Raw genomic sequence first — 27,414 nt, 5'->3', positions numbered from 1 at the left:
TAGAAGTGGGGTGCTGCGATCTTGAGAAAGGGTAAGACATCTGCTCGTCTGCAGTGGATCTTTCTGCTCTCAGCAGTGTCTGATTTTTTTCAGGGTAACATGGGAGTGAGATCCTACTCCATGTCATGAAGGAGTAAGCACAGGGCAGCTGGGAACAAAATGTAGAGACAGACCAGCTCCTCTCACTCTGCACGAAGCCACAGGCAATCCTCTTGCCTCGCAGGGCTCACTCCGTTCTCCCTGAGTGTGGCAGAAATGCTGAGGGTTTCTGACTTCCAAGAACAGTCCACAGGTGAGATGGAGCAATGCTTTAAAAATAACCTCTCAAACTGCCTGCTGTCATACCCATTCCTTAGCACTGGGAGTGCAGATACTGACAAGCTCTTTTGTGTTAGGAGCAGTTTAACCTGGAAAAATTCAAACACCAGGACTGGCCCCTGCCCCCACTGTTCCCATGAACCCACTGCTGCACAGCAGGGCTGACTCCTCGGCAGCCACTGGGCAAAGGCCCTGCTCCCCACGGCACACTCAGTCAGCACTAACCAGAGCTCGAGCCACAGAGCTGAAGGTCTCCTAGAAAACAAAAAGGGTGGGTGTGTAGCTGAGGGGTGGGGGTGGGTCCATGAAGGGGAGTCCAAGAGAAATGGCTTTGCTTTTGCTCAGAGAAGTCTACCCTAACTTGTCACTGTCTTTTCCTCCTTCGACAGTGCCCCACGCTCAGAGAAAGCTGATGTCCAATGGCAGCTCCATCACTGAGTTCCTCCTCCTGGCATTCGCAGACACACGGGAGCTGCAGCTCTTGCACTTCTGGCTCTTCCTGGGCATCTACCTGGCTGCCCTCCTGGGAAACGGCCTCATCATCACCGCCGTAGCCTGTGACCACCACCTCCACACCCCCATGTACTTCTTCCTTCTCAACCTCTCCCTCCTTGACCTGGGCTCCATTCTCCACCACTCTCCCCAAAGCCATGGCCAATTCCCTCTGGGACACCAGGGCCATCTCCTACTTGGGATGTGCTGCACAGGTCTTTTTCTTTCTCTTCTTGATGGTAGGGGAGTATTGTCTTCTCACTGTCATGGCCTGTGACCGCTATGTTGCCATCTGCAAACCCCTGCACTATGGGACCCTCCTGGGCAGCAGAGCTCGTGTCCACATGGCAGCAGCTGCCTGGGGCAGTGGGTTTCTCTACGCTGTGCTGCACACTGTCAATACATTTTCAATACCTATCTGCCAAGGCAATGCCCTTAACCAGTTCTTCTGTGAAATCCCCCAGATCCTCAAGCTCTCCTGCTCACACTCCTACCTCAGGAAAGCTGGGCTGCTTCTCTTTGGTTTTCCTTTATCTTCAGGGTGCTTTGTTTTCATTCTGCTGTCCTATGTGCAGATCTTCAGGGCTGTGCTGAGGATCCTGTCTAAGCACGGACAGCACAAAACCTTTTCCATGTGCCTTCCTCACATGGCCGTGGTCTCCCTGGTTTTGATCACTGCCATGTTTGCCTACCTGAAGCCCCCCTCCATCTTTTCACCAGCTCTGGACCTGGTGATGGCAGTGCTGTACTCAGTGGTACCTCCAGCAGTGAACCCCCTCATCTACAGCATGAGGAACAAGGAGCTCAAAGACACCCTGAAGAAACTGATTCAATTATTCTTCTGTCAGCAGCAGTAAGCTGCACGTGTCTCTTCACAAGTGATTTCCAATGTACCTCAAGAACCTCCTGTGCTTTGGGCATTTTATCTGTGATAACCAAGTTTATCCAGGAATGTCTGCATCCACACCACTTCTCCAGGGGCATGAACCCAGCCTGTCTGACCCAGAGGCCTTTGTACGTGTGTCTGGCACTACGGTACAGCTGGCCTCCGTCTCACATCTCTGCAATAAAAGGGTATTTCCTCAGGGCCGGTGTCTGGAGGTTGGGCTCTTCTTCCAAAGCTGAAGTGAAGGACAGGCTGCAGAAACTTCCACTTACAAAGCTGTACTGCTGTGCTCAAGTTCTCCGTGGGCTGAGTGGGAGGACATGGGGCCATGTGTTTGGGAATGGGCCTGGGCTGAGCCTTCACATGTACATGCCCAGTGCCCCAGGAGGTGCTGAATGATCAGCAGGGATCTGCCTGGGATTGTCTCCTCGTTGGTTTCGGGCAACACCACCCGCCTGCCCTGGGGAAAGGCTCTCTGGGGATGGGGAATTCCCTGGAGAAGAAGAAAGAAGCAACTCTGTGCTTACGGGGGGAAGAAATTACAAAGAGAAACTTCTTTCTGCATGCAGCAGCTTGAGACAGGCTGTTCTGTCGCAGGGGCAGCAGGAGGAGCCTGAGGAGCCCCTGGGCCAGGAGTCTTGTGCTGCGGAGACATTTCCTCCTTGCCTTGCTATTTGTTCATTCACATACTTCCCAAGTATCTGGTTGCTGCTTTGAGCTTCAGGAAATAGAAACTTGCCCCATCTTTCACAAGTCAGATTAACTCCTTAATCAGCTCCTTCATTGTGTTTATAGCTATCCCTTCCTATCTCTCTGTCGAAATCAGTTCTTGTACAGCTACCGCTGTCAGCCATCTCCACCACAGGATGTCCTACACTGTCCCATGCCTGCTCCTCTTTCCCTGCAGGCTGTCGACACACTATCCTAACTTCCCCACCTTGCTCTCACCCTCGCATGTTCCTACCTGTCTGATGCCTTTGAAACACAAAGCCATTGGCTCATCACAGACACACACCCCTTACTGCCCTGGTGACCTGTTGCACCATGGCACTCCCCTTCAAGTGACATCTCATTTTTCTTCATGCCCAGTCTCAGACTCTCAAATTTTTCCTTTCTCATGCCCTTTCCTCTACACAGGAATCCATTTCACAACTCATGTGATTCAGCCCCTTAAGTCCATCTTGGCAGACATCCTCTCAACCTTCTCCAGTTCCTTCCCACTCCTGCACAACATGGAGCCCCACACCAGGACACATTATTCCAGATGTGGCCACACCACTGATGAGTCAAGGGGAGAGGTAACTCCCCTGGTCTGAGTGGCCACACTCCTCCTAATTAAGGACTGTATGCAGCTGGCCTTATTCGTGGTCAACATGCTCTACTGGCTCCTACAGCATCCCTTGTAGCAACTATGGCCTTCTCCTCAGGGTCACTCCTCAGCCGGTCACCTCCAAGCTTGCCCTGATACACGGAGCTATTCTGCCCTGATGCAGGACTGGCCACTTCTCCTTGTAAAACCTGGTGCGGTTTCTGTTGGCCAAATCCCAGAGTTTCTCAAGGTCCCCATGAATGGAAGCTTCATTGTGTCAGCTGTAAATGTGTGTCTGTAGGTGTCTCACCGTGTCCTGAGGTGCCTCTAACAAGATGACAGCAGGAGGAATTGCAGGACATGACGGGTAATAAAACTAGTTTAATGGATTTGCTGACCAAAGTCAGAATTCCCAATGCAGCCATCTCAGAAACACCAACAGAGGGCACGAGGCAAGCAAAGCCAGGGCCAGTGGGTAAAGGGAAACCAGAGGTGGGTTTCTTGTGTGAGAGGGTTTGAGGATGACCAAAGGGAAGAACTTGGAGGGGGGAAACAGGGAAGAAGAAAGTCGGAGGTGAAGCAAGGGGTACAAGCAGGGCTGTTTGTGGTCACCTTTCAAGTAGCCCTCAATCTGAGCAGGGAAATCAGTATGCCTGGGCACACCTCTGATGTGCCTGTACAGGAATGCACACAGCTTGGGGAGCAAACACTCTCACTTAGATTTCAGAGACACGGCCAGATAGCTCACATCACTGGAGTGTGGCCATGGATGGAAGCTGCCTCTTTAGGAAGGATAGGGAAGGTCAGAGAGGAGGGAAAGTTGCAAGCAGCAGGAAAGCATGGAGCTCTGCCTAGTGACAGGTGATGAGCCAGATGAGAGCTGATGGGTCAGGATTAGTGGGCAGACCAATGTGGGTGATGTTATAGTTGGTATCTGCTATGGACCAACCATATTAGGAAGAAGCAACAGATGAGGCCTTCTTCAGACAAGCACAAGAAGCTTCTCATTCGCAGGCCCTGGTCTTCATGGGGGACCTTACCCAGCTGGGCATCTGCCTGAGGGGCAGCACAGCAGGGCACAAGACACTCAGGAGGTTTCTGGAGGGCACCAAGAACCTCCCAAGCATTCGGAGAGGGTGTTGGGAAAGCCAAAGCCCATCTCGCGTTCCATCGGGTAATTCAATCTGGATGTGAATGGCATCAAGAGAGGATTCAACAACGATGCCAGCAGTAAAAGGAAGGCTTGGGAAAATGTAGGCCTGCTGCTAGATGGGGCAGGGACCCTGGTGACAGAGAGCACAGAAAGGGCCAAGGTCCTCCACGCCTTCTTCCTCTCTGAGTTTACAGGTAAGACCAACCTTCAGGAATCCCAGGCCCCCAAGACCAGAGGCAAGGAGCAAGGATGACCTGCCCTTGGTGCAGGAGTCTCAGGAACTTAGGGAACATCTAAACAAACTGCACGTGCATAAGTCCTTGGGACCTGAGGGGATGCACTCATGAGTGCTGAGGAAGCCAGCTGATGTCATTGTAAGGCCACTTGAAATCCTGTTCGAAAGGTCAGGGTGATTTGGTGAGGTTCCTGAGGACTGGAAGACAGCAAATGGAAATCCTCTCTTGAAGCAGGGCAAGGAGGAGGATGCGGGGAGCTGTCAGCCTGTCTCCCGTTATACCCCTATAGACAAGCTGAGCAAGTATGGACTAGATAAGTAAAAATGACATGAACTGAGAACTGACTGAATGGCTGATCCCAGAGGCTTGTGTCCAGTGGCACAAAGTCCAGCTGGAGGATAGGCACCAGTGGTGTAACCCAAGGGTTGATACTGGGTCCCATTCTATTCAACCTTTCATGACAGTCCTGGATGATGGGACTGAGGGCATCCTGAGCAAGTTTGTGGATGATAGAAAATTGGGAGGTGTGCTGGTTTGGCTGGGATAGAGTTAGTTTTCTTCATAGTAGCTAGTATGGGGCTATGTTTTGGATTTGTGCGGAAAACAGTGTTGCTAACACAGGGATGTTTTAGCCACTGCTGAGCAGTGCTTACACAGAGTCAAGGCCTTTTCTGCCTCTCACACCACCCACCAGCGAGTAGGCTGGGCATGCAGAAGAAGTTGGGAGGGGACACAGCTGGGACAGCTGAGCCCAACTGACCAAAGGGATATGCCATACCCTATGATGTCATGCTCAGCATAGAAAGCTGAGGGAAGAAGAAGGAAGGGGGGGATGTTTGGAGTGATGGCGTTTGTCTTCCCAAGTAACCATTATGCATGATGGAGCCCTGCTTTCGTGGAGATGGCTGAACACCTGCCAGCCAATGGGAAGTAGTGAATGAATTCCTTGTTTTGCTTTGCTTGCGTGCGTGGCTTTTCCTTTACCTGTTAAACTGTCTTTATCTCAACCCACGAGTTTTCTCACTTTACTCTTCCAATTCTCTCCCCCATCCCAACGGGGGGGAGGGAGTGAGCGGCTGTGTGGTGCTTAGTTGCCGGCTGGGGTTAAACCACAACAGGAGGAGTGGCTGATACACCAGCTGGTTGCCACTGCTGCTCTGAAGGACCTGGGCAGGCTGGAGAACTGGGCAGAGAGGAACCTCATGAGGTTCAACCAAGGGAAACACAAAGTCCTGCCCCTGGGCAGGAATAACCCCACGGACCAGTACAGGCTGGGGGCTGACTGGCTGGAAAGCAGGTTTTGAGAGAAGGACCAGGGGGCCCTGGAGGGCAGCAAGCTGCCCATGAGCCAGCAGTGTGGCTGTGTGGCAAAGCAGGCCTACAGCCCCCTGGGCTCCATTCAGGAGAGGTTTGCCAGCAGGTCGAGAGAGGTGATCCTTCCCCTCTAGTCAGCACTGGGGAAGCCCCATCTGGAGTGCTGTGTCCAGTGCTGGGCTGCCCACTACAAGAGAGACATGGCCTTACTGCAGCGAGTCCAGCAAAGGGCCACAAAGATTCTGAAGTCACACAAGCGTCCTTCAGGAGGAGAGCCTGAGAGAGCTGGGACTTTTTAGCCTGCAGAAGGGAAGGCTCATCACACATCTTATCAATGTGTATCAATACCTGATGGGAGGGAATGAAGAAGAGGGAGCCACAATCTTCTCCCTGCTGCACAGTGACAGACAATGGGTAGAAACTGAAGCACAGGAACTTCCATCTGAATACAATAAAACACTTCTCTACTGGGAGGGTGATTGATCACTGGAACAGGTTGCCCAGAGAGGTTGTGGAGTCTCCATCCATGGAAATATTCAAAACCCAGCTGGATCCTCTACTGGGAAACCTGCTCTAGCTGATCCTGCTTGAGCAGTGGGGACTCGACTAGGCGATCTCCAGACATACCACCAAGAAGGGTCAGAAGGGACCCATGGAGGTGTCTAGTGCTACTTATCTGCTCTGAGCAGGGAGAACATGTCAGCTAGAATGCATTGGTCAGTGCTTTCTCCAGTTGAGTTTTGAAAACCTCTGGGCCCTGCAGCCAGTACTAATCAACTATCAAGGTGATTTTTTTTCCCCTTAAACCTCATTTGAAATTTCCCTTCCTGCTTCTTGTCCTCATTGTCCCTTGATGTGGCCTCACCAGGATCCCCTGTGAATGCAGCCAGCATGTGGTGGCCAGCTCCAAGAAGAGACGCTCACTTGGGGGTCCCTGCAGAGGCTCAGCAAAGGCCATGTTGAGATGCCAAGCACCTAACATCGAGGAACTATGGCGGTAGCTGTGGGCTGACAATGCGGCAGAATTGCACGCAGAAGGGGTGAGCAGAGAAGAGTGCATTCAGGGGTGGGGAAACATCCTCCTGGCAGAGTTCCCGCGACAGACCTCAGTGCCCTATTCCCTTGTGGCCGTCTGGCTTTGACTGCTCAGCCCCAGCACCCGACCCCTTCCCTGCCTTGGCCATGGCCCATGTGAGGCTTTGCAGACAGCCCTGCTCTGGGGTCTGCCAGGCTCTGGGCATGTCTGAGCCCATGCAGGTCTGGGTGTTCCCCGAGTGCACACACTGAGCCCAGCAAGAGGACGGGGCTGGTCATATTTCAAAGATCAGCCCTCAGCTGGACCATGGTGAATGGCCAGGGCTGGAAATGGCTGCTAGGGGGAACTAGGACTGGGGGTGACTTTGGAGTGAAGGACAGCACATGGGGTGGAGGAGGCTGTGTCAAGGACATGTGCTGGGCACAGAGACTGAGGGACAGCAGCAAACTCACAGGGCTGCTGAGTCATGCTTCCTTCAGTCCCAGGGTCCCAGCCTCCCTTTTGATGCCACCCTTGAGGAGGGGCGATGGCACTAAGAGATGGGTAGTTGTGAGCACCAGCCCTTCTTCATCCACTACCCAGGCCTGGTGGAGCACCAGGACAGCGAGGACTTCTGCCTCTGCACCATGAACATGCTTTAGGGCACCCACAGTCTGGGCATTGTCTTGGATTAGGTGAACGCTGGTATTTTTGTCTCTGAGGCAATTTCCAGCCTAGGTCATCTCTGTTCTGAGCTCTCCCTAACCCTCTGCTGATCTACCTGGCTGTTCCTGGCCCCCTCCCCATCAACCCTGCAGGGCCCCGAGCTGGCAGTGCTGCTCTGCAGAGCCATTTGGCTGTGGTGCCTGGGGTCACAGGGTGACTCCACACTGGCCTTGCTGGTCAAGGTGGGAAGCAGCTCCAGCTGGATGGGGAGCACTGCTGCTAATCTCCCCAGTGCACTGGGGAGATCCCAGTTTATTACAGGGAGCCTGTGGGGAGTCAGCTCCACCCCAGTGTTAGACACACTCTTACACAGGTTCCAGGTGAGACAGAGCAGGTTCATGCCTCTGGACAAGTGTGACAAATCCAAACATTTGTCTGTGAACATGATCACCACAAGTAACAATAATGATAAAACTAATGATAATGAGACTGGTAACAATAATGATAATACATGAAAGCACCCATTTGGGATGGGATATCCTGGGAGTCGTTTGTGGAGAGGGATGGGGAGTTTATCACTATTGCAAAACCTTTCATGTAAGCCCTTTCCTAACTGCATCCTTGAGCTCCTGGTTCCTCATGCTGTAGATGAGGGGGTTCACTGCTGGAAGCACCACCGAGTATGGCACTGCCACCACCAGATCCAGGGATGGGCAGGAGATGGAGGGGGACTTCAGGTGCTGAGAAACAGGGAGACCACGGCCAGGTGAGGAGGCATGTGGAAAAGGCTTTGTGCCATCCCTGCTCCGAGGGGATCCTCAGCACAGTAGTGCAGATTTTCACACGAGACCCAGGAGGGTCCCGTAGTGGGTTTGTTGACAAGGGTTGTGCCGTCTTGAAGCGCACGGAGGCGGGGAAAGTTCTTAGCTCAGGCACAAACACTGAAGCTCTGACACCACAGGGACCCGTTATCTGACCACGGCGCAAAAGAAGCATTTTTACCTCACCACGTGCCTTCCTTGTGCTTATTTGGTTCATTGCCCTGGAACCCGCCAGGAGCACAGGCACCACCGGTACTGCAGGTAAGACGTGAGCAATGCCCTGCCCACCCGCTGCCAGCTGCCTGAGGGGCCATTTGCCCCGGAAGTCACTCCCCTCTACTGGTCACGTGCTTTGTGGGGATTGCCTGGAAGGAGCGGCCACCCCTTCTGCTTTACCCGGAAGTACCTCTGACCCAGAAGGCCCTTCCCCTCCATACCCAGGGGCTGCCATTTTGTTATGGCTGCCATTTGGGGGCTGCCATTTTATGAATGGGGGCTGCTATTTTATGGGAGTGGGCTGCCATGTTCTTAAACATCATACTGCTCTGTGCTTGGCTGACAGCCACTGCTTGCCAGCGTCAAACCCATGTGTTCTCAGGAAGACCTGTGACTGGCTGGCAAAAGGAGCCTCCCCTCCCCGTGCACCCAGAAGCACATCAGCAAAGGAAGCCCCCTGTCATTACGTACAGGGAGGCCCCCAGTTCGGACAGCCTCATTCCCCACATGTTTTCATGCTGCATTGTGGTTGGGTGGCAGCCATTTTTTGACACCGTCATACCCACATGTTCTCATGCAGCCCTGTGACTGGCTGCCTGCCTGCTTTGGACAAGGAAGTGCTCAGATATAAAAATATATACTTGTATTACAAGATATATATTTTTTAAAAATATATATATGAGTGTCCAAATAGATAGAAATATATTTTTATTTATTTATTAATAGATACAATATTTTAAATATATATACCTTTCTATACATGTATGTATGTGTATACGTTTATATATCTATATAAACGTATATCTATGTATTTTTATATATATAAACAGTTATAAAGCCAGAGAAATTAAATATACATAGCCATTATCATATAGGTATGAAATGGATGAAACCTTCTTTAATAAGAGCTAATGAATGAAGAATTAGAGTTTAAATGTGAATAGAAAGAAAAATACAAGGGTGGGTCGAGGTCCCCCACTTTGCCGGGCTGCAGAAGAAGCCCAGACATGTCTTGGTTGCGGGGAACTTGTCTGGGTTGGAAAGAAGAGCCCAATCCTGGGAAGTGGCCTAGAAGGCCCCAACATCCCAGACCAGCCCAGCAGGATGGCCACGCAGGGTTACTGGGGCAGCCTCTGAGCTTTTCTCGGTGCTGCAAGACACAGGCAATGCTGTCTGCAAACATGGAAAACCAGGACAAAATGCCAGCTTCAGAAGAATATGCGCATGGGGACAATATAGCAAAGACCCTAAGAGGATCTCAGAAAAGACCACGTGAACCAGAAGAAACAGCCAGTGAGCCCATGAACTGCAAAGTGGATTTTGAGGTGCCAAACAGAGAGGCAGGGTGGTAGTGGGGAACTCCCTTTCCCCATGGGTGTGGGGGTCTCACAGCTACCTGCAAGACCACTGTGTGGTGCAGAGTGGTGCTATTTAGATTTCCTTGTCCTTAGGTTGATAACCTGATGGAATGTTTCAAAAAGCTCTGGCTGAGTGAGTGAGGGGAGAAGTCAGGAGTGTGCTGGCACTTGTCCAGGTCCACCTGAGCCACACCAGCCAAAGCCAGTGTGCTGTGTGTATGTCATGTGAAAGGATGGGGAAGGGGGTGGGGGTGGTGGATGTAATGTACATTTGTATTGAATACTGTAGGACCTGAGCAGGATGCAACTGGTGTGGAAGAAGGGGTGGAGATTGTACTGGGTGTGGCTGGGACGGAGTTAATTTTCTTGTTAGCAGCCCCTATGGTGCTGTGCTTTGCCTTGGTGGCCAAAACAGTGTTGAGAACACACTGACATTGGAGCTGTTGCTGAGCAGTGCTTGCACAGCGTCAAGGCCTTCTCTCTTTCTCACTCTGCCCCCACAGCAAGAAGGCTGGGAGGGGACAAAGCCAGGACAGCTGACTCCAACTGACCAAAGGGATATTCCACACCGTATGACGTCATGGTCAGCAGTAAAACTGGGGAGGGGGTGTGTGTTCTTTGCTCAGAGACTGGCTTGGCATCAATCTCCTGCTGTGAGTGATTACTTCTCCACTTATTAAACTGTCTTTATCTTGACCCATGAGACTTTTTTCCTGGCTTTTGCCCTTCCAGTTCCCTCCCCCATCCCGCTGGTGGGGAGTGAGCAAGTGACTGGGTGGGGGCTGCCACATGGGGTCGCCCCACCACACGAGCACAGAGCAAATAGGTTGGTATGTGCTTGTGAGGTCACTGGTGCCTGAGGAGATCATAGGCTGGGAGCTGGCACATGGCCTGTGGAAGTGTTGTGAGATTCCTGATACCTGAGTAGCAGATAGGCCAAGAGTAGGCACATGGCTTGTGTCGGAGCTTGTGAGGTCACTTGTGCCTTGATATCTCATAGATGAGCAGATAGCAAGTAGGTGGATATGTGGTGGTCAGGTCACTGGTGCCTGAGTAGCTGATAGGCAAGAGGGAGACACATGGCTTGGGTATGTACTATGTACTTGTGATGTCACTCTTGACTGAATAGCTGATAGAGCAGGACTAGGAGTATGGCCCTTATAGGTGCTCGTGAGGTCACCGGAGGCAGAGTACCTCAACAGCAAGGACATGGCAAATGGGTGTATAGGTTCCTGTGAGGTCACTGGTGCCTGAGTAGCTGATAGGGCAGGAGCAGGCATCTGACACTGTACTGGTTTTAGGTGGGATAGAATTAACTTTCTATTTAGTGAAATAGTGAGCAAGAAACTATGTGGGACTTAGGTGCTGGCTAGGGTTAAAGCACAACAGGTATGTGTAGGTTGTTTTGAGGTCACTAGTGCCTGAGTAGCTATATAGGCAGGAGCAGGCCCATGGCTTGTGTTTGTGCTTCTGAGGTCACTCATGCCTGAGTAGCTCACAGGCCTGGAGTAGGCCCATGGCATGTGTAGGTGCTTCTAATGTCACTGCTGCCTGAGTAGCTGATAGGGCAGGAGCAGGCCAATATCAGCAGTAGATGCTATGACATCACCTGTGGCTGAGTAGCAGATAGGCCAGGAGCATGCACATAGCTGTGTATGAGCTTGTGATGTTGCTGGTGCCTGAGTAGCTGATAGGGCAGAAGCTGGCACATAGCTTGTGTAGGTGCTTCTGATGTCACCAAGTCAATATTTAGACCACAACCAAATATGGGGTTTTGGAAGAACCACTGTTAGCAGCAGCAGTCCATACACTGCACACACACGTGTGACAGTGTAACTCATGAGCACACAGCGATGGCAGTAGGAGGGGTGTGAGGTCACCGTCAGTATAACCCATGAGTACACAGCAGTGGCCATAGGAGGGTGTGAGGTCATGTCACAAGATGACACCCCATGGCTGTGGGGCTCGGTGCAGAGCGGCCGTGTGCTGTCAGAAGGGCATGACAGAGGATGGGAGCTGCCCGGCCCCATGTCTGTGAGGCTGAAGGAGCAGCCCCTGCAGCCCTGGCTGGAGCAGTCGGGGTGGGGGTGGCTCAGGGGCACTGCAGGGATGTGCCTGGGCACGGTGCCAGGAGGAAACCACAGGCTTCCTGCCCGAGCACTGTGGGGGAGCACGGAGAGCGCTGTGAGACCACGTGGGCTGTGGTTTGTGCACCTGCAGGCTGCAGCTCCCGAGCCACCCGCGGGGAATAACGGCCCCTCGGTGACATGTCAAGAGGCAGGGATACGTCTGAGCCTCTGGGCTGCGTGTCTGCTGCCAGGGCAGGGACATGTCCCAGCTCCAGCTCATTTCAAGGGACCTTCCATGGGGCTCTCCAGAGCAAGCCAGTGGTCCTGGGATGGGGCTCTGGCCTGAGCTAAGGCCCTTTCCCAGCTGCTGCTCCCAGCACAGCAGGATCTGAAGCAGGGGCAGGGGCTGTTTCCTTCCCTTCCTGACACAGCCCCTGGTGCAGTCCCAGCCCTGTGGTTCCCATGGCATGGGGATGGCTGGACACTCGCACCTTGGGATGTTGGATGTGCCCGGTACAGGAGATGCTCAGTGCTCCTGGTCCACACAGCAGGGTTCAAGGCGTGAAAAATCTGTTTTCCCCCACTACGGCCGGCCCTGTCCTGTGACGCACCACCACCACAGTGACGTGACACCTGCAGTGGAGCCATCCCTCATATATGGTCACGAATGGCGCTGGAGCAGTTCATTGGAGGGCTGGGCTGTGTCGGAGGGGAGATAACTCCCGATAATGTCTAAAAAGGTGCTGCCGCTTTGATTGGCTCCTCCTGTAGCTGGGCTGGCATCTGCAGAGATATATTGCCCTCTCGTCATCATTGTCCCCATGAGTCCACAGGAGCTGTGGCAGGGAGTGTGGCGCAGCAGGGATGTGCTGGCAGGGCAGGAGGCTCAGGATGGGCCGAGAGGGAGTCCTGTCCCCTCCGATGCTGTGGCTGCTGCTCTGGGTACAGCTGTGCAGGGGTAAGTGCTGACTGCCTTGGCCCACAGCCCAGGGCCAGGGCTACCAGGGTGGTCATCAGGATCCGCCTGGGAATGGGGTTTCTTTGCAGGTGCTACTGAGACGAGGGGCAGAAGGGGCTCAAGTCCATGGAGCCTGTGCCTTTCCCTGTGCCCATGTGGGTGGGAGAGAGTATCTCCTTTTCCAGGGCTCCAGTGCTTAGGTCAGCCTGTGGCTGGTTGCATTCACAGACACCCTCTCGTGGGGTACCCCCTGTTGCCCAGCACTGTGCCTCTGGAGCCAGTGGTGGCCTAGCTGGTGATGGCAGCCCCCAGAGATCCCCAGAGCACTGCCAACCTCTGGGGTAGCCTCGAGGGTTTGTGTGCTGCTCACTGCCCCCTTGTTCCAGGGGAGCCCTGACCCCATGAGGGCAGTGTGTACCCCACAGAGAGACTGACGCCAAGGGCGAGGAGAGGACATGGGCTGGGGAATCCTCGGATTTGTCTCGGTGCTCCCTGGGAACACGAAAAGCCATGGGGTGGGTTTGGATGGTGGTGGGGCAGGTGGTTTGCACAGGAAGCTGCAGGCCTGGGTACACAGGGCTGTTGAGGGGGTGCTGGGCTGGGGAGGAACGGGTGCCCAGTGCAGGGCTGGGCAGGTATGGGTGGGGGCATGTGGCCATTGGGGTAGAAAGAGGTGCCTTGTGCAGTGGGATGGCATGTGATGCCCAGAAGGGACCGCCACACTGCACTGGGGACAGCCTAGAGGGGAGTGGGCTCCCACCCCATTACCTCTGACTCGACCCAGGAAGGGGTTTCCCCCAGACCTGCAGTGCTGGGGCTTGGCGCTATCCTGACCCGCCTCATGTTGATGTTCGAAGGTGCTGCGGAGGTGAGGCTGGCGGATGGTGGCAAACGCTGTGCTGGGAGAGTGGAGGTGAAACACAGGGGCCAGTGGGGGACCGTGTGTGATGACTACTGGGGCATGGACGATGCGGCAGTGGTTTGTAAGCAGCTGGACTGTGGGTCTGCTGTTGGAGCTCCTCAGTATGCACACTTTGGGCAAGGATCTGGCCCCATTTGGATGGATGATGTTGGCTGTAATGGCACCGAGTCTGCCCTGTCTGACTGCAAACACGCAGGATGGGGTGAACATAGCTGTGCTCACCGTGAGGATGCTGGAGTGACATGTTCAGGTAAGGGGTCAGTCTTTTGCCTAGCTTTGGGGCTGGGATGGGGGAAGGGACCTGGGACCTTGTGCCCTCAGGGAGCAACAAGCAGATGATGGAGCAGGGTCCGCGGTGGCCAAGCACACTGTCAACCTAAGACTGTCATTGCTGATGTAACCAGTCCCCAGGGAAAAGCCAGTGGGAGCCTACCCTGAGGTGAACTAACTCTGCCAGAGTGTCTCAGCCCCACCTCAGTCGGTGTCTTGGGCTGCAGATGAATCCTCCATCCCTGACCCAGGGTGTCCATTGGGCGTCGTCAACCTCCACCCATTCTGCCAGTTCCCAGCCAGCATTGCTGAGGGTCCCTGTGGTGGAAACACCAGGCGGGACATGCATGGCAACCCAGGTCTTAGAGGACTGGTGTGAGATGGCTGGTCATGCTGGGTTATTCCCCTTCACAGACATGAGTACTGTACACAGTGTGGCTGTGAGTCTGCAACAGACACATACCCTCGAGTGCTGTGATGGTGTAGAGAAGGGGTGCAGGGGGGCCTGGATGTGTTTGTGTCACCAGCACTCCCCCAACAGCTTCCTCTGGGATGTGCAATGGGCAATTTGGTCACAGCTTCCTTGGAGGTGATGTGGGATGTAGGCATTTATCTGCCAGAGGGCTCTGGGAACTGCCAGGTGTTTGGGTTTTTTTCCAGGATTTGTCCGTCTGGTGGAAGGGAAGAACCGTTGCTCAGGACGTGTGGAGATCCATGACGGGGACCAGTGGAAAACTGTCTGTGCTTCACACTTTGGTGCCAAAGCTGCTGACGTGGTCTGCAGGGAGTTGCAGTGCGGCAGAGCCCTGCCTGTCGCTGAGGCAGCTCACTTTGGAGAAGGGGTCAGTGCCACGTGGGATGGAGAGCTGCAGTGTGTGGGGAATGAATCCCTCCTCATCTCCTGCCCCAGGGGGTCCTCCAGGGAGCAGCCCTGCACCCACGCGAACAGCGCTGTTGTCACCTGCACACGTAAGGACTCAGGGAGGGCGTTGAACACTGGCGTGAGCTCCAGCCTGAGGGGAGGCAGGTTGTGGGTGTGGGGACAAGGGAAGTCGGGTGTCTGTTCCCACAGGCTGGCAGAGTGGTGACCTTCCTGGGGGATCCTAGCAAGGGCAGGGCTGGGCTGATGCCCAAGGACAAAGAGGGGGCATGGGTTGGGAGGGCTCACTGGGATCATTGTGTTGTTCCGCAGGGGACACAGCAAGACCTGAAGGCAGAGGATAAGCTGGGAGGAGCCCGGGGCAGGCTGTGGTCCAGGGCAGCTGGGGGCCCTGGGGAGAAGCAGCAGTGTGTGCCTGGGGGAGTCCTGTGGGGGCAGGTCTCTTCTCAGGGTGCTGGGTGGGGAGGAGTAGGTGCCCTAGGTGGGCATGGGCCAGGGGCAGGTGGCAGCTGGCCGTTGGGGTAGAAGGAGGTGCCAAAGGCTGTGGGGCCACAAATGACCCAGCAGGGCCACAACTGCACACCCCCAGCCTTGCACAGCCTGTGGGGATAGAAGGGACTCCTGCACTGCCCCGGGACAGCCTGGAGGGGAGTGGGCTCCCACCCTGGCACCTCTGACTCCACCAGGGCAGGGGTTCCCCAGACCCCCAGTGCTGGGGCTCCGCGCTGTTCTGACTGTCCTGTGTCAGTGTTTGAAGGTGCTGTGGAGGTGAGGCTGGCGGATGGTGGCAAACGCTGTGCTGGGAGAGTGGAGGTGAAACAACAGGGCCAGTGGGGCACCGTGTGTGGTGACTTCTGGGACATGGACGATGCTGCAGTGGTTTGTAAGCAGCTGGACTGTGGGTCTGCTGTTGGAGCTCCTCAGTACGGACACTTTGGGCCAGGATCTGGCCCCATTTGGATGGATGATGTTGGCTGTAATGGCACCGAGTCTGCCCTGTCTGACTGCAAACATGCAGGATGGGGTGAACATAGCTGTGGTCATGGTGCGGATGCTGGAGTGACATGTTCAGGTAAGGGGTCAGCCTGTTGCCTAGCTTTGGGGCCAGGATGGGGGAAGGGACCTTGACTATGTCCACAAGGAGCAACAAAGGGATGCCACAGCAGGGCACAGTGATGTTGGTCTATGTGCCGAGGTGGGACAGTCATTGCTGATGTCCCCAGTGCCTGGGTAAAGCCCAGAGGGACCCTACCCCAGGGTGAACTAACCTTGCCACAGTGCCTCAGTCCCCCTCAGTCAGTACCTTGAGCTGCAGATGAATCCTCTGTCCCTGCCCCAGGGTGTCCACTGGTCTCCACCCATTCTGCCAGTTCCCAGCCAACAATGCTGAGGGTCCCTGTGCTGGAGAATGCAGGGGGGACTTGCTTGGCACTCCACACCTTGGAGGAACAGCATGAGATGGCTGGTCACGCTGGGTTATTCTCCTTCATAGGCATGAGTACCTCAACTGACTCAAAAGGGCTTTTCAGAGAGCATGAGTGCTGGGCCCTGGGCAAAGCAGCAGGGTGGCACACAGCCCTTCGCTGCCTGTCCCCAGGGCCTGGCTTTGTGGTCCAGCACTGCGAGGCCTCAGGGCTTGGTGGCTGCTTGACCCTGGCTGCTCCCTCCCACATCAGCACACTCACAGGCTGGCAGTGGGAAATCCCTGGGGCTGTGACAGCCCCACGGGGACATGACCCTGTGCAGGCAGCACTGACCCACTGCTCAATCTCTCCTGCCTGCCCATAACTCTCCACACTGCCCTGTGACACAGGGGGCTTTGGCAGCGCTTCCTGATCCTCATCGGTGCCTGCCGTTCCCTGAGAGCTGGCATGGGCCCAGGGGGGCGTGAGAGTCTCCGGTCCCTCTGTCTGGACATTGATCTGGGTTGTGTGCATCTCTGGGCAGAGTGATGTGTCCCTGACTGAGAACATTCCCCCTCAGGCAAGCATCAGAGGGGTCTGGACAGGCACCAGCCGTGATAACAGCTGCACCATTTCTGTGCTCTGAGACATCTCCCACCTAAAAGGAACCTCCCAATACTCCAGGAACACTCCTGGGATCAGGGTGCGCTTCTGGTTGCCTCAGGGTGATGGTCCTGCCTGGCCCAAAGCTCCGCAGGGGCTGAGCAGGCTGCAGCAGTCAGTATCATCTGGGCCACTTCTCCTGGACCCCAACTGCTCCCACCACTGCGGTGCTGGGGGAACCATGCCAGGCAGCACAGGGGACCTTGTGTGGGAGCAGTTTGTCTGAGCAGTATCTGTGGCTGTGAGTCTGCGACAGACACATACCCTCGAGTGCTGTGATGGTGTAGAGAAGGGGTGCAGGAGGGCCTGGATGTGTTTGTGTCACCAGCACTCCCCCAACAGCTTCCTCTGGGATGTGCAATGGGCAGTTTGGTCACAGCTTGCTTGGAGGTGATGTGGGATGTAGGCATTTATCTGCCAGAGGGCTCTGGGAACTGCCAGGTGTTTGGGTTTTTTTCCAGGATTTGTCCGTCTGGTGGAAGGGAAGAGCCGTTGCTCAGGACGTGTGGAGATCCATGACGGGGACCAGTGGAAAACTGTCTGTGCTTCACACTTTGGTGCCAAAGCTGCTGACGTGGTCTGCAGGGAGTTGCAGTGTGGCAGAGCCCTGCCTGTCGCTGAGGCAGCTCACTTTGGAGAAGGGGTCAGTGCCGTGTGGGATGGAGAGCTGCAGTGTGTGGGGAATGAATCCCTCCTCATCTCCTGCCTCAGAGGGTCCTCCAGGGAGCAGCCCTGCACCCACGTGAACAGCGCTGTTGTCACCTGCACACGTAAGGACTCAGGGACACGGGGGCTGTGCCAGGGTCGGGGAACAGAGCAAGGAATGTGCTAGGCTGGGTGTGGGGACAGGAGGGATGATGGCATTGTCTGCAGCATGAAAATAGTTGAGAAGGAGAAGAAAGGCATGCTGTCCCTCTGGCCTCTCCCCCAGCTCCTGAGGGTACAAGAGCACCAATCTACCGTCTCTCCTCCTCCTCTGTCCCCAGAGTACACAGGGTTCAGGCTGGTGAACGGCAGCACAGCGTGTGCGGGGAAGGTGGAGGTCCAGGTGCTGGGGACCTGGGGGACCCTCTGTGCCTCCCGCTGGGATCTCTCGGATGCCCACGTTCTCTGTCGTCAACTCAACTGTGGGTTTGCTGAGGCCATTCCTGGAGGAGAGCATTTTGGGAGAGAGACTGGCCCTGTCTGGAGAGACTCCTTCCACTGTGACGGGACTGAAGCCCACCTGGCACAGTGCCCAGTGATCACCCTGGGGGCCTCACCATGCTCCCACGGGAACACTGCTGCTGTCATTTGCTCAGGTGAGTGCCGGAAAAATGCTGCATTAACTCCATCTGCCCTTTGTGTGTGACACGGCCACCCAAAGCAGGGGTCCCATGGCAGTACCAGGCTGAAGTTCTCCCTGGAGAAACCCTGGCATACCCAGGAGCCATCTGGAGGGCTTTGCCTGCTCAGACTGACCGCTCTGCTTTGGGAGAGCTGAGCACTGAACGGAGGCAAGCATCTACCCCCAGGGCAGTGCCTTAGCCCCAGCGCCACCACCAGGCCTGGGCTCCTCTGTTCTCGTACTGTGGGACAAGCCCAGGACAGGGCTGCAGGGCTCTGCTCCATCCCTCTGGCTGCAGACAACCACATCGCATCCCCGCAGAGAGCCCTGCAGAGCCTCATCCCATGAGGCAGGCAGGAGCTGCCTGGGTGCTCCCAGCAGCAGCAGACCTGGGTGTGAGCTGCAGAGCGGGCCCGGGCATTGCCCTCGCTTCTTGTCAGCTAAAGGCTCAATCCTGTCCTGTTTGGTCAGAAAATCCCCCCTCGCCCTGCTCCCTGAAGGATGCCCTGCTCCCCAGTGCTGCCGATGGCTGTGGCATCTCTGTTGTCCGCAGGCTCAGCCGGCTTTGCATCCCTGCGGCTGGTGGGCGGAGGGAGCCGGTGCGACGGACGAGTGGAGATCTTCCAGCACGGGATGTGGGGCAGAGTTCTGGATGATGAGTGGGACGTGCAGGAGGCCAGTGTGGTGTGCCGGCAGCTGCGGTGCGGAGAGGCAGGGACAGCCTACAACCCCCCAAAGCCTGAGCGAGGGACGGGCCCCGTGGGGCTGCGAGGGGTCCGGTGCGCAGGGCACGAGGCCAACCTGGCCCTCTGCAACACCTCCCTGCCCGAGAGTGCACCGGCAGCAGGGGTTGCGGAGGATGTGGGAGTCATTTGCTGGGGTGAGCAGCACTGCATGGGCCCCCCAGGTGACGGGGTGGGTGGGCAGCCAGGCCCTGACAGCAACTGGGCTTTCTACCCACTACAGGGAGCCGGTGGGTCCGGCTGGTGAACGGGACTGGGCACTGTGCTGGGAGAGTGGAGCTCTACTACCAGGGCACCTGGGGGACTGTGTGTGACGATGGCTGGGACCTGTCTGATGCCGCCGTCATTTGCCACCAGCTGGGCTGTGGAGGGGCAGTGGAGGCGGCTGGCTCTGCTCGGTTTGGGGAAGGCTCCGGGCAGATCTGGCTGGATGGCGTGAACTGCTCTGGGGCCGAAGCTGCTCTCTGGGACTGCCCTGCTGGGCCCTGGGGGCAGCACGACTGCGGGCACAAAGAGGACGCGGGAGTCATCTGCTCAGGTGTGTGCCGGGACCTGTGGTGGGAGCCTGGTTCCTGGGGAGGCCAGGACACAAGGAGAGCCGGGCATGGCCAAGGCTGTCCCTGACTGCCTCTGAGCTCCTGCCCAAGCCCATCGTGTGGACACCCATGCACGGGCACCCTCAGTCCCATTGGGGGTCCCTGGGGAGCTCAGCAGTCCCCGAGGGTTAGCGGGAAGGGCAGGGGTGTCTGTCCGTCAGGGACTTCTCTCTGCCCCTGGGTGCAAGGGGGACGTGCTGGCCCTGCCCCTGCCCGCCTGAGGGCCTGGGGGGTGCAGAGGTGTCCTGGCTCCCACAGCCCCACACCAGCCTGTTCCCCCTTGGTGCCTTTCCTGCAGAGTTCGTGGCCCTGAGGCTGGAGAACAGCGACGGCTGCTCTGGGCGCCTGCAGGTTTTCTACAACGGGACATGGGGGAGCATTTGCTCCAACTCGATGACTCTTGACACGGTGTCACTGGCATGCCAGGAGCTGGGCTGCGGGGATGGAGGATCCCTGGAAACACGCCTGCCCTACGGCAGGGTGTCTGGCCCTGCCTGGCTGGATAACGTGCAGTGTGGGGAGAAAACCAGCTCCTTCTGGCAGTGTCCCTCCACTCCCTGGAACCCGCAGTCATGTGAAGACCTGCGAGATGAGATCCACATCACCTGCAATGGTAACTCGGAGCCACCTGGGCACCACTGTCACCCCAGCTCCTGCTCCCTGGTGGGCACGGCCAAACACAGAGAAAGAGCTTGGAAGGGCTTTTCCTTGCCATGTCAGACCCTTCTGCTGCTGGTGCACAAACGTGACCACAGCCACCCACGTCCAGCAGCAGTTGCCACCCAGGCTGCCAGCAGCACCTGCGGGAGGCAGAGGCATCTCCAGGTGAGGTCTCAGAAGAACCAGACAGGGTTCAGAAGAGCCTCCCCTCCATGGACACCCTCCTGCTGCTCTCTGAACCAGGGGCCTTTTGGGGCTGAGCAGTCAGGGTCTCCCCACACTCCTGCGTCTGTCCCCTGAATGACCAGGGTTCAGTTGCTGCTGTGACCAAGATGGCACAGGGAGGCGCAAGCAGAGCTCAGCCCTGCTCTCTTCTGCACCATCCCCTGAACCAGCCCCTTCACCACAGTGTTTCCTTCTTCAGGGGGACGCTCAGAAATGCCCCGACCTCGTTGGCCCCGTGCCCCAACTCCACGAGCTGCACAGGTAGGGAGCTGCTCCCCTGCGTACCCTTGTTGTCTGGCAGGGCTCTGCCTGCTCTCTCAGTGCCATGGGAAGTCTTTGCCTTCTCCAGCAAGGGAGAAGATTCGTGCGGTGGGAGGCGAGGACAGGTGCTCGGGCAGAGTGGAGGTCTGGCACCGTGGCTCTTGGGGGACGGTGTGTGACGATTCCTGGGACATGCGGGATGCTGAGGTGGCGTGCAGGCAGCTGGGCTGTGGCCCCGCGGTGTCTGCCCTGCATGAGGCTGCGTTTGGGATGGGGATGGGCCCTATCTGGCTGGAGCAGGTGGAGTGCCGGGGGACAGAGCCGTCTCTGCAGGACTGCTGGGCCCGCCTGGGGACAGCGGTGCTTGCCGGCATAAGGAAGATGCTGCCGTGCGCTGCTCAGGTGAGTGGCAGTACTGGGACCCCTTGCTCGGGTCTTGGTAGCGAGCTGGGGAAAGCCTTTACACCCACTTGGTCCTGGCATGGGCCCTGACCTCCCGAGAGCAGGAACATTGCTGTGGAGTGCAGGAGGCTGGTGCCAAGTGCGGAACAGCCTCGGTGGATGTGGACGTCCTGCTGCCATTGCCTGTGGGGCGCTGCAGCCCCAGGGCTATCCCTGGGCTGCCTGTGCCTTCCTGCTGCCGCCCAGAGCAGAGGCGCTGGGCCCTGTCCCGGCCTCCCTTTCTAGCACTACAGGAGGGGCAATTTGGGGGGGATGTGTCAGGGGCATCTCCAGACACACACACAGTGTGTTGGGGAGGAGGCTCCCCGGGACCCGCACAACCACCCTTTCAGCCCAGCTCTCCTTTGCCTCCTCTGCAGCTACACCCAGGACGGCAGCATTCCCACCCCAAGCAGGTAACTTGTCCTCCCCCCGGGGCTGGGTAACCCCGGGGCCAGGCTGTGACCCACAGCTGGATGGAAGGGGCTCCTTGCTGGGGTGTGAAACTCCCAGGAGGAGGCACTGGGGTGGTGGTGGTGGGTTAGGGAGGGTTGTAATTTACTCAGCAGGGTAGAAGCTTGCCCATCACTCACCCCTGGGGTGCTCCACCCCTTGCTGCCTTGTGTGATGGGGTCAGGACTGATGCTGCCTCCACCTCTCCCAGGCCTGGTGCTGCCCCTTCCATGTTCTTGCCCATGCAGATCCCACTCGAGGCCGTCTGACTGGCAGCGGGAGAGTCTCAGTGCCCGTCATCATCTGCATCATCCTGGGGGCCCTTCTCTGCCTGCTCCTGGCCCTCCTGGCCGGGCAAGTGCTAAGCACCAGGACTGGGCGCAGAGGTGGGTCCTGCCACAATGGTGCCAGGGGAAGATACCTCCTGGAAGGGCTGTGGGGTGCTGCGGGATGTCAGTGAGGGGCACAGGCAGAGCTGAGGGGGTGGGACTGTGTGCTGCCACCTGTCCCAGACACCACCCCAGTGAGTGCCTGGCCATGGGGCACCAGCAGCAAGGGGTGCAGAGAGCCCAGAGGTGGGGGGAGCTGGCCAGAGGCAAGGAGAGAAACGGGGAGAGTGGGGCTCGTGGAGATGTGAGCAGAGGGGAGATGGCCAAGGCTGCAGTGCTCAGGGTATTGGTGGAGGGCACTCTGGGCAATGGAGATGCTAGGAGGAGCATGGGGCAGGAGGGTCCATTTCCATGGTGTCAGGCTCCCAGCCTGTCCCTCTGCCCAGCCCTGCCCACCCACCAGAAGGGCAGGGACCCTGCTATAAACCCGTGGGGCAGAGAGAGGGCAGCTCCAGGTGGGAGGAAACATGGGAGCTGCTCCAGGGTCAGACAAGGGGGCATGACCCAGGGGCCAGAGGGGCATGAGCGCTGTCTCCAAAGGGATGATGTGAGGGTGATGCTGCCCCAGAGGATCTCCACAGCAATGTTGCCCTCACCGGGGATGTGGCAGCCATGCCTGGACAGTGCAGTGGGTCTGTGCTGTCGGAGCAGTGCTGGGCTGGCCCAAGGAAGAGGTTTGAGGGAGCACAGTGGGGTCCCATTGGCTCTCTGCCTGTCCCTCTGCCAGCCCTGCCTCTATCCCCAGGCTCCAGGAGAGCTCAGGAGCTCTTCCCCGAGGCCGTGTACGAGGAGATCGGTTACAGCCCAGCATGGGAGAAGCAGGCGAGGTTTGGTCGCTCAGGTGGGTGTGGGTCCTCCCTGGAGGCACATCTGCAGGACCCTTTCCCCTGGCCCTAACCCGGAGCTGATCCCCTGAAGCCCCCAGCCCGTGGTCCCTGCAGCACTGGGGCCATGTGGTGTGTGGGGAGAGCATCCAGGTCCTGGGCCCAGGAGAGGAGCTTTCTCCCAACCACCTTTCACCGGCCCAGCTGGACAGCACCTCTCTTTCTGCCCCTGCACCCCATGTGACACCCAAGGAGGGAGGGAAGGGGCTGTCCTAGGGCACCTCTGGGAGCACCTTTGAGACAGGGTTTGTGCCGGGGGAGCAGGGTAAACTCACAGCCCTCCTCCCATGCAGCCCCAGCTCTATGGGTCCCCCTTCCCCAGCAGCGCTGACCATGGGCCAGGTCAGTGGGGCTCGCTCCATAACACCCACTGTGCATCTCTCCAGGCTCTTCTTCAGAGGAGTCCCTGAGCCAGCTGCAGGCCTCCCCTGGGCTCAGCGAGGAGGAGGATGGTCTGGCATCAGCAGCAGGTAACAGGGGCAGGATGGGCTTCGTCTCCCTGCAGACATGTGTTGGACAGAGGTGTCACTGAGTGTCAGTGTCAGAGATGGGGAGGACACGGGGGTCTCCTGTGGCGCTGCCAACACCAGTGTCTCAGCCCTGTGTCCCTGCGCCTCCTCCCGTCCTCTGCTCTGCAGGACGTATCTTCTCACTGTCACCAGCTCCCCTCTCCTTTCAGATGTTCTTGTCCTGGTCGCAGGTGAGCCAGCACATGGCTATGATGATGCCAGGGAGGTTTCTGACCCTGGGGAGGACGCTGCCCCTGAGCAGGGCGAGTGGGAAATGTCCAGGGTGCCAGAGGAGGGAGCAGGGCCCAGGGATGCACCCAGAGGTGAGAGGGAAATTTAGCACTGCTGGTTCCTGGGGTGCCATCCCTGGTGGCACCCGAGTCGCTGCTGTCCTGAGACCCCAACCTCCTGGGAAGAGGGAACCTGCCCCAGGAGTTTTCCTTGGAGGGACTGGGGGTGGGAGAAGGAGCTGAATGTGGTGAGGAGCTGGGAGGAAGATGATGTACAGACCCCATGAGGTGAACTGCAATGTCCTGCCTTGCTGCCTGCAGGGGCCAGCCTGCGCTCCCGGACAAGTGTCGGGGTCCCCAGAGCTGAAGGAGACACCTTGTCCCTATCCCTGGCGAGCATGGGCTATGATGATGCTGAAGAGGTGTCTCTGGCACATCCCCGTGAGGACACAAAGGCTGTGACAGTGGAGCTCTGTGCACAACAGTCCCTGAGCCCCAGGCCAGGAGAGCCCATCCCTGCTGTGCAGCTGGGTGCAGCCGGAGGGAGGAGAGGTCTGTGCAGCTGGGAGAGCTGTGAGCACATGGGAACTGTCTCCCTTGACCCATGGGCAGCAGAAACCGCCTGGAGTTTCCTCTCTTTTTATTCCCCTCTTTATGCTGTGCATCCAGATTTCTTCTTATTAAAAGTCTCTGAGGGCTTTGACCCACAGCTGGTGCTTGCCTGCCCAGGTGGCGGGGTGTCTCCCTGAGGCTCACCAGGGGGAGCAGAGAAGAAGGACATGGCGGTGGGGAAGGGGCGCAGGGTCGGGGTCAGGCTGTGGGGCTGCGAGAGCCCATGGTCCCTGGGGAATAATCCTGCTGACAGAGACATTTCCATCCTGCTGGCCACAGGCACTTTCGAGTCCAAATGGCTCTCTGATAGGTCCCGTGATGCACCTCAGCGGCAGCACCCATTTCCTCACCCTTGGGTTTCCAGCTGCTCTTTCCCCCTGCCTGGGCCCCGCTGGTCCCACAGCGCAGAGGCCATGACAGAGCTGCCAGGACAGGGGAAGCCCTGGGCTTTTGTCTCACAGAAGTGAGCGCTAAGGTGGCTGCAGTGCCCTGAACACCCCAGCCAGCCCCAGGTGGGATCAAGGCCCACGGATTACCTCCCATAATGGTAAGGAGGCAGCTCTGCTCCCCACTGCCCCAGCACAGGGTGCAGAGCCATGTTCAGGGACATGTGGGGCTGGGATTCCTCTCCTCATGCTCTGCCAGGACCCATCTCCATTGCTCCTGCTGCCTTGGGCCCTCACAGACCCCGAGCACTATTGCCACAGCCGCAGAGCTGCCTTCTTCCTGAGCAGGGGCTGTAAGGCCCCACGGCAGCCCTGGGACCCCTCCTCCTGCTCCCCTCCAGTCCCCACCCCTGCCCTCCTGCTGCCTTGCCAGGGTGTCAGTTTGGGTTTGTGTCGGGGCAGTACTTGTGGGCAGGTACAGGAGGGAGGGGAGCAGGGGAGATTGGGGCACCTTTCCCTCAGTGCTGTTGGAGGGCCAGAGGGATGGAGAAAGGATCCCCACGAGATGTGTGCTGTAGCCAAAAGCCGTGGTCCAGCCCCTGGCCTGAAGAAGGGCTCATCTGGGAGGATGCTCATGTGGGCACATTTCCATGGCAGATGAGATTTTGTGTCCCTCCTCTAAAGCAGGTGCTGCTGGGAGCTGAGCCAGGGTCCCTCTCCCTTGGCCGGGGCTTTCACCTGCCCCTGCCCCGCAGAGAAGGCTCTTATGCAGGAGCCAGTCGAGGAGAAGGCTTTGACACCTGGGCAGGACCTGGCACCCAAACTGCCCTCCCTGCTCCCGCTGGTGGGTCTCCACACCCCTCTGCCTTTTCCCCAAAAGGCTCCTCTGCTGTGGGCTGGAAGGTGCATTTGCTGTCTGTGGCAGGCAGGGTTCCCTGTGGGGAGTTACTGCAGCTCAGTACTGCTGCAAACAGCAGGATCTGGCCCTAGAGGAGAAGAGGGGAGGAGGCGGCTGTCGCCAACATCCTCTCCCACTTCAGCATTGCCCCATTCCCTGCCGGGAGCTCCACCACCCCTGGGGTGACGCTGGGGGTTCTGGGGGAAGCCCAGGCTCACACACCCCTTTGCCCCATACCCTGGAGCCTTCCTGCTGGCAGCCCCCATGGGAGAGCAGCGTTCCCAGGGCCAGACCCCCACGATGATGGTGACATACATGGGCACTGCAAACACAGCCTCCATCCCCTGGAAAACTCCCACTGGGGCAAGCTCCAGCCCTGCATCTCAGAGCAGTAAGGTGAAGTGAAGTAAAGAAGAAGGGGGGAGTGTTATCTTCTGAACACAGGATGGTGGGGGTCTATGGGCAGCATGGACACTGACCAGCAGAGTCAAGGTGTCCCAAGTGGGGACCAGGGCAAAGAGCCCAGTGCCTGTCCCGTGCCACCTCGCCGCCAGCTCTGCCCTCCCGTAGGTGTAATATTTCTCCCTTACTCTGGCACCTGGCAGAGGTTTGCCTCCTCCTCCTCGGGAGATGAGCCACAGGCCTGTCTGTGCTTGAGGGGGCAGCACACCTGAGCGGAAAGTACCTGCTTCATGGCATTTTGGCACCTGAACAGTCTGGCCCTGCGGGCTGGGTCCATTCTCTGCAGCAAAGCAGGATTGTCACTGTGCCCCAGATCTGTGGTTTCTCCTGCAGCTCCCGAGGACCTACCTGAGGGGGGGTCACAGTGAGACCCCAACTCTCAGCACTGCTGCCCCGACGCTGGGCAGAGCATGGCTGTTTAAAGTCCATGGAGAGCAACCTTATTTCTCTGAGGCTGGGCTCACCGCTCCTGGGGGCTGGGCACCCTGCAGTGAAAGTCCATGTCTCATACCCCATTTTGGTTACAGGTGTTATTGCCAAGGGAGCAGCCAAGGCACCATCTCCTGGCCCTCACTGCCTGTGCATGGCGGTGGACAGGCCTGTGCCTCCCCAATGCCATCACCACAGGGAAGACAGAGGCACCAAACACCCCAGGAGCAAGAGCTGGGCACCGGCCCTACCAGTCCCACCTCAGCAGGGCTGTGCCTGACCTCAGCAGCTCCAGGTTCCCTGAGCTGAGGCTCTGCTCAAGCCACTGGTGGAAGGAGAAGGACCTGGAGACAGGGTCAGCGTAAGAAATGTCATTCCTCCAGCTGGGAGACCCACAGCCCCGCTCAGGCTCGTCCAGCTCAGACACCCCTACCTGCTGGCACAGAGGGGTGCTTCCCACATGGTATGGGATCTCCACCTGGAGACAGGACAATCTCAGACCCTTACACCTGGAAAGCCACCAGGCCAGTGTGGCCCTGGTCCCAAAGGACACCTGGGCTGGACCAGCGCCTCACACCACATTTCTCAGTGCAGCCAGAAAGGATTCCTAGTGTGCTGCTGACCTCTGTCCCCTGCCTGAGATCTCCCCACAGACACACTCTGTGGGGTGGGTCTGTGGTGCAGGGCAGTGACCCGATCTCAGGTCCAGCACAGCTGCCTGCTTCTCCTCCAAGAGGGGGCTCAGCAGAGGCTGCGCACATAGCCCTCCTCACCTCACAGCCAAGCCCTGGGTGGGCAGGGCAGGCCCACAGGGTCTGGAGAGGACCACTGCCCCAAGCTCTAACCCGCACCTGCCTGAGGCTGGGGATTCAGGGCAAAAACACCCCATGGAGATGCTGGGGATTGAACCCAGGACCTCCCTCATGCGAGGCAGGCGCTCTTCCACTGAGCTACATCCCC

The 27,414-nt window shown here is 57.5% G+C and overlaps 1 protein-coding gene and 1 non-coding gene across 2 annotated transcripts in view; one reads left to right on the top strand and one right to left on the bottom strand.

Annotated features, from left to right (window-relative positions):
* The window catches only part of LOC127025958 (scavenger receptor cysteine-rich type 1 protein M130-like), a 76,983-nt gene extending 52,567 nt beyond the window's left edge, over positions 1 to 24,416 (top strand). Inside the window, 13 exon segments of the mRNA XM_050911104.1 lie at positions 13,680 to 13,983; positions 14,231 to 14,376; positions 14,945 to 14,972; positions 17,936 to 18,250; positions 18,836 to 19,156; positions 19,243 to 19,557; positions 19,914 to 20,238; positions 20,700 to 20,761; positions 20,850 to 21,163; positions 21,867 to 22,041; positions 22,790 to 22,885; positions 23,629 to 23,760; positions 24,337 to 24,416. Of these exon segments, the coding sequence (XP_050767061.1) occupies positions 13,680 to 13,983; positions 14,231 to 14,376; positions 14,945 to 14,972; positions 17,936 to 18,250; positions 18,836 to 19,156; positions 19,243 to 19,557; positions 19,914 to 20,238; positions 20,700 to 20,761; positions 20,850 to 21,163; positions 21,867 to 22,041; positions 22,790 to 22,885; positions 23,629 to 23,760; positions 24,337 to 24,416 (2,613 nt within the window).
* A 2,926-nt stretch (positions 24,417 to 27,342) lies between these two features.
* Positions 27,343 to 27,414, bottom strand: TRNAA-CGC (transfer RNA alanine (anticodon CGC)). The gene has a single exon. It is a non-coding gene; the product is annotated as a tRNA-Ala (tRNA).

Source organism: Gymnogyps californianus, chromosome 26 (assembly GCF_018139145.2).
Source record: "Gymnogyps californianus isolate 813 chromosome 26, ASM1813914v2, whole genome shotgun sequence".
NCBI lineage: Eukaryota > Metazoa > Chordata > Aves > Accipitriformes > Cathartidae > Gymnogyps > Gymnogyps californianus.
The sequence above is the reverse complement of the archived record's forward strand: the minus strand, read 5'-3'. Positions and strand labels throughout refer to the sequence as shown.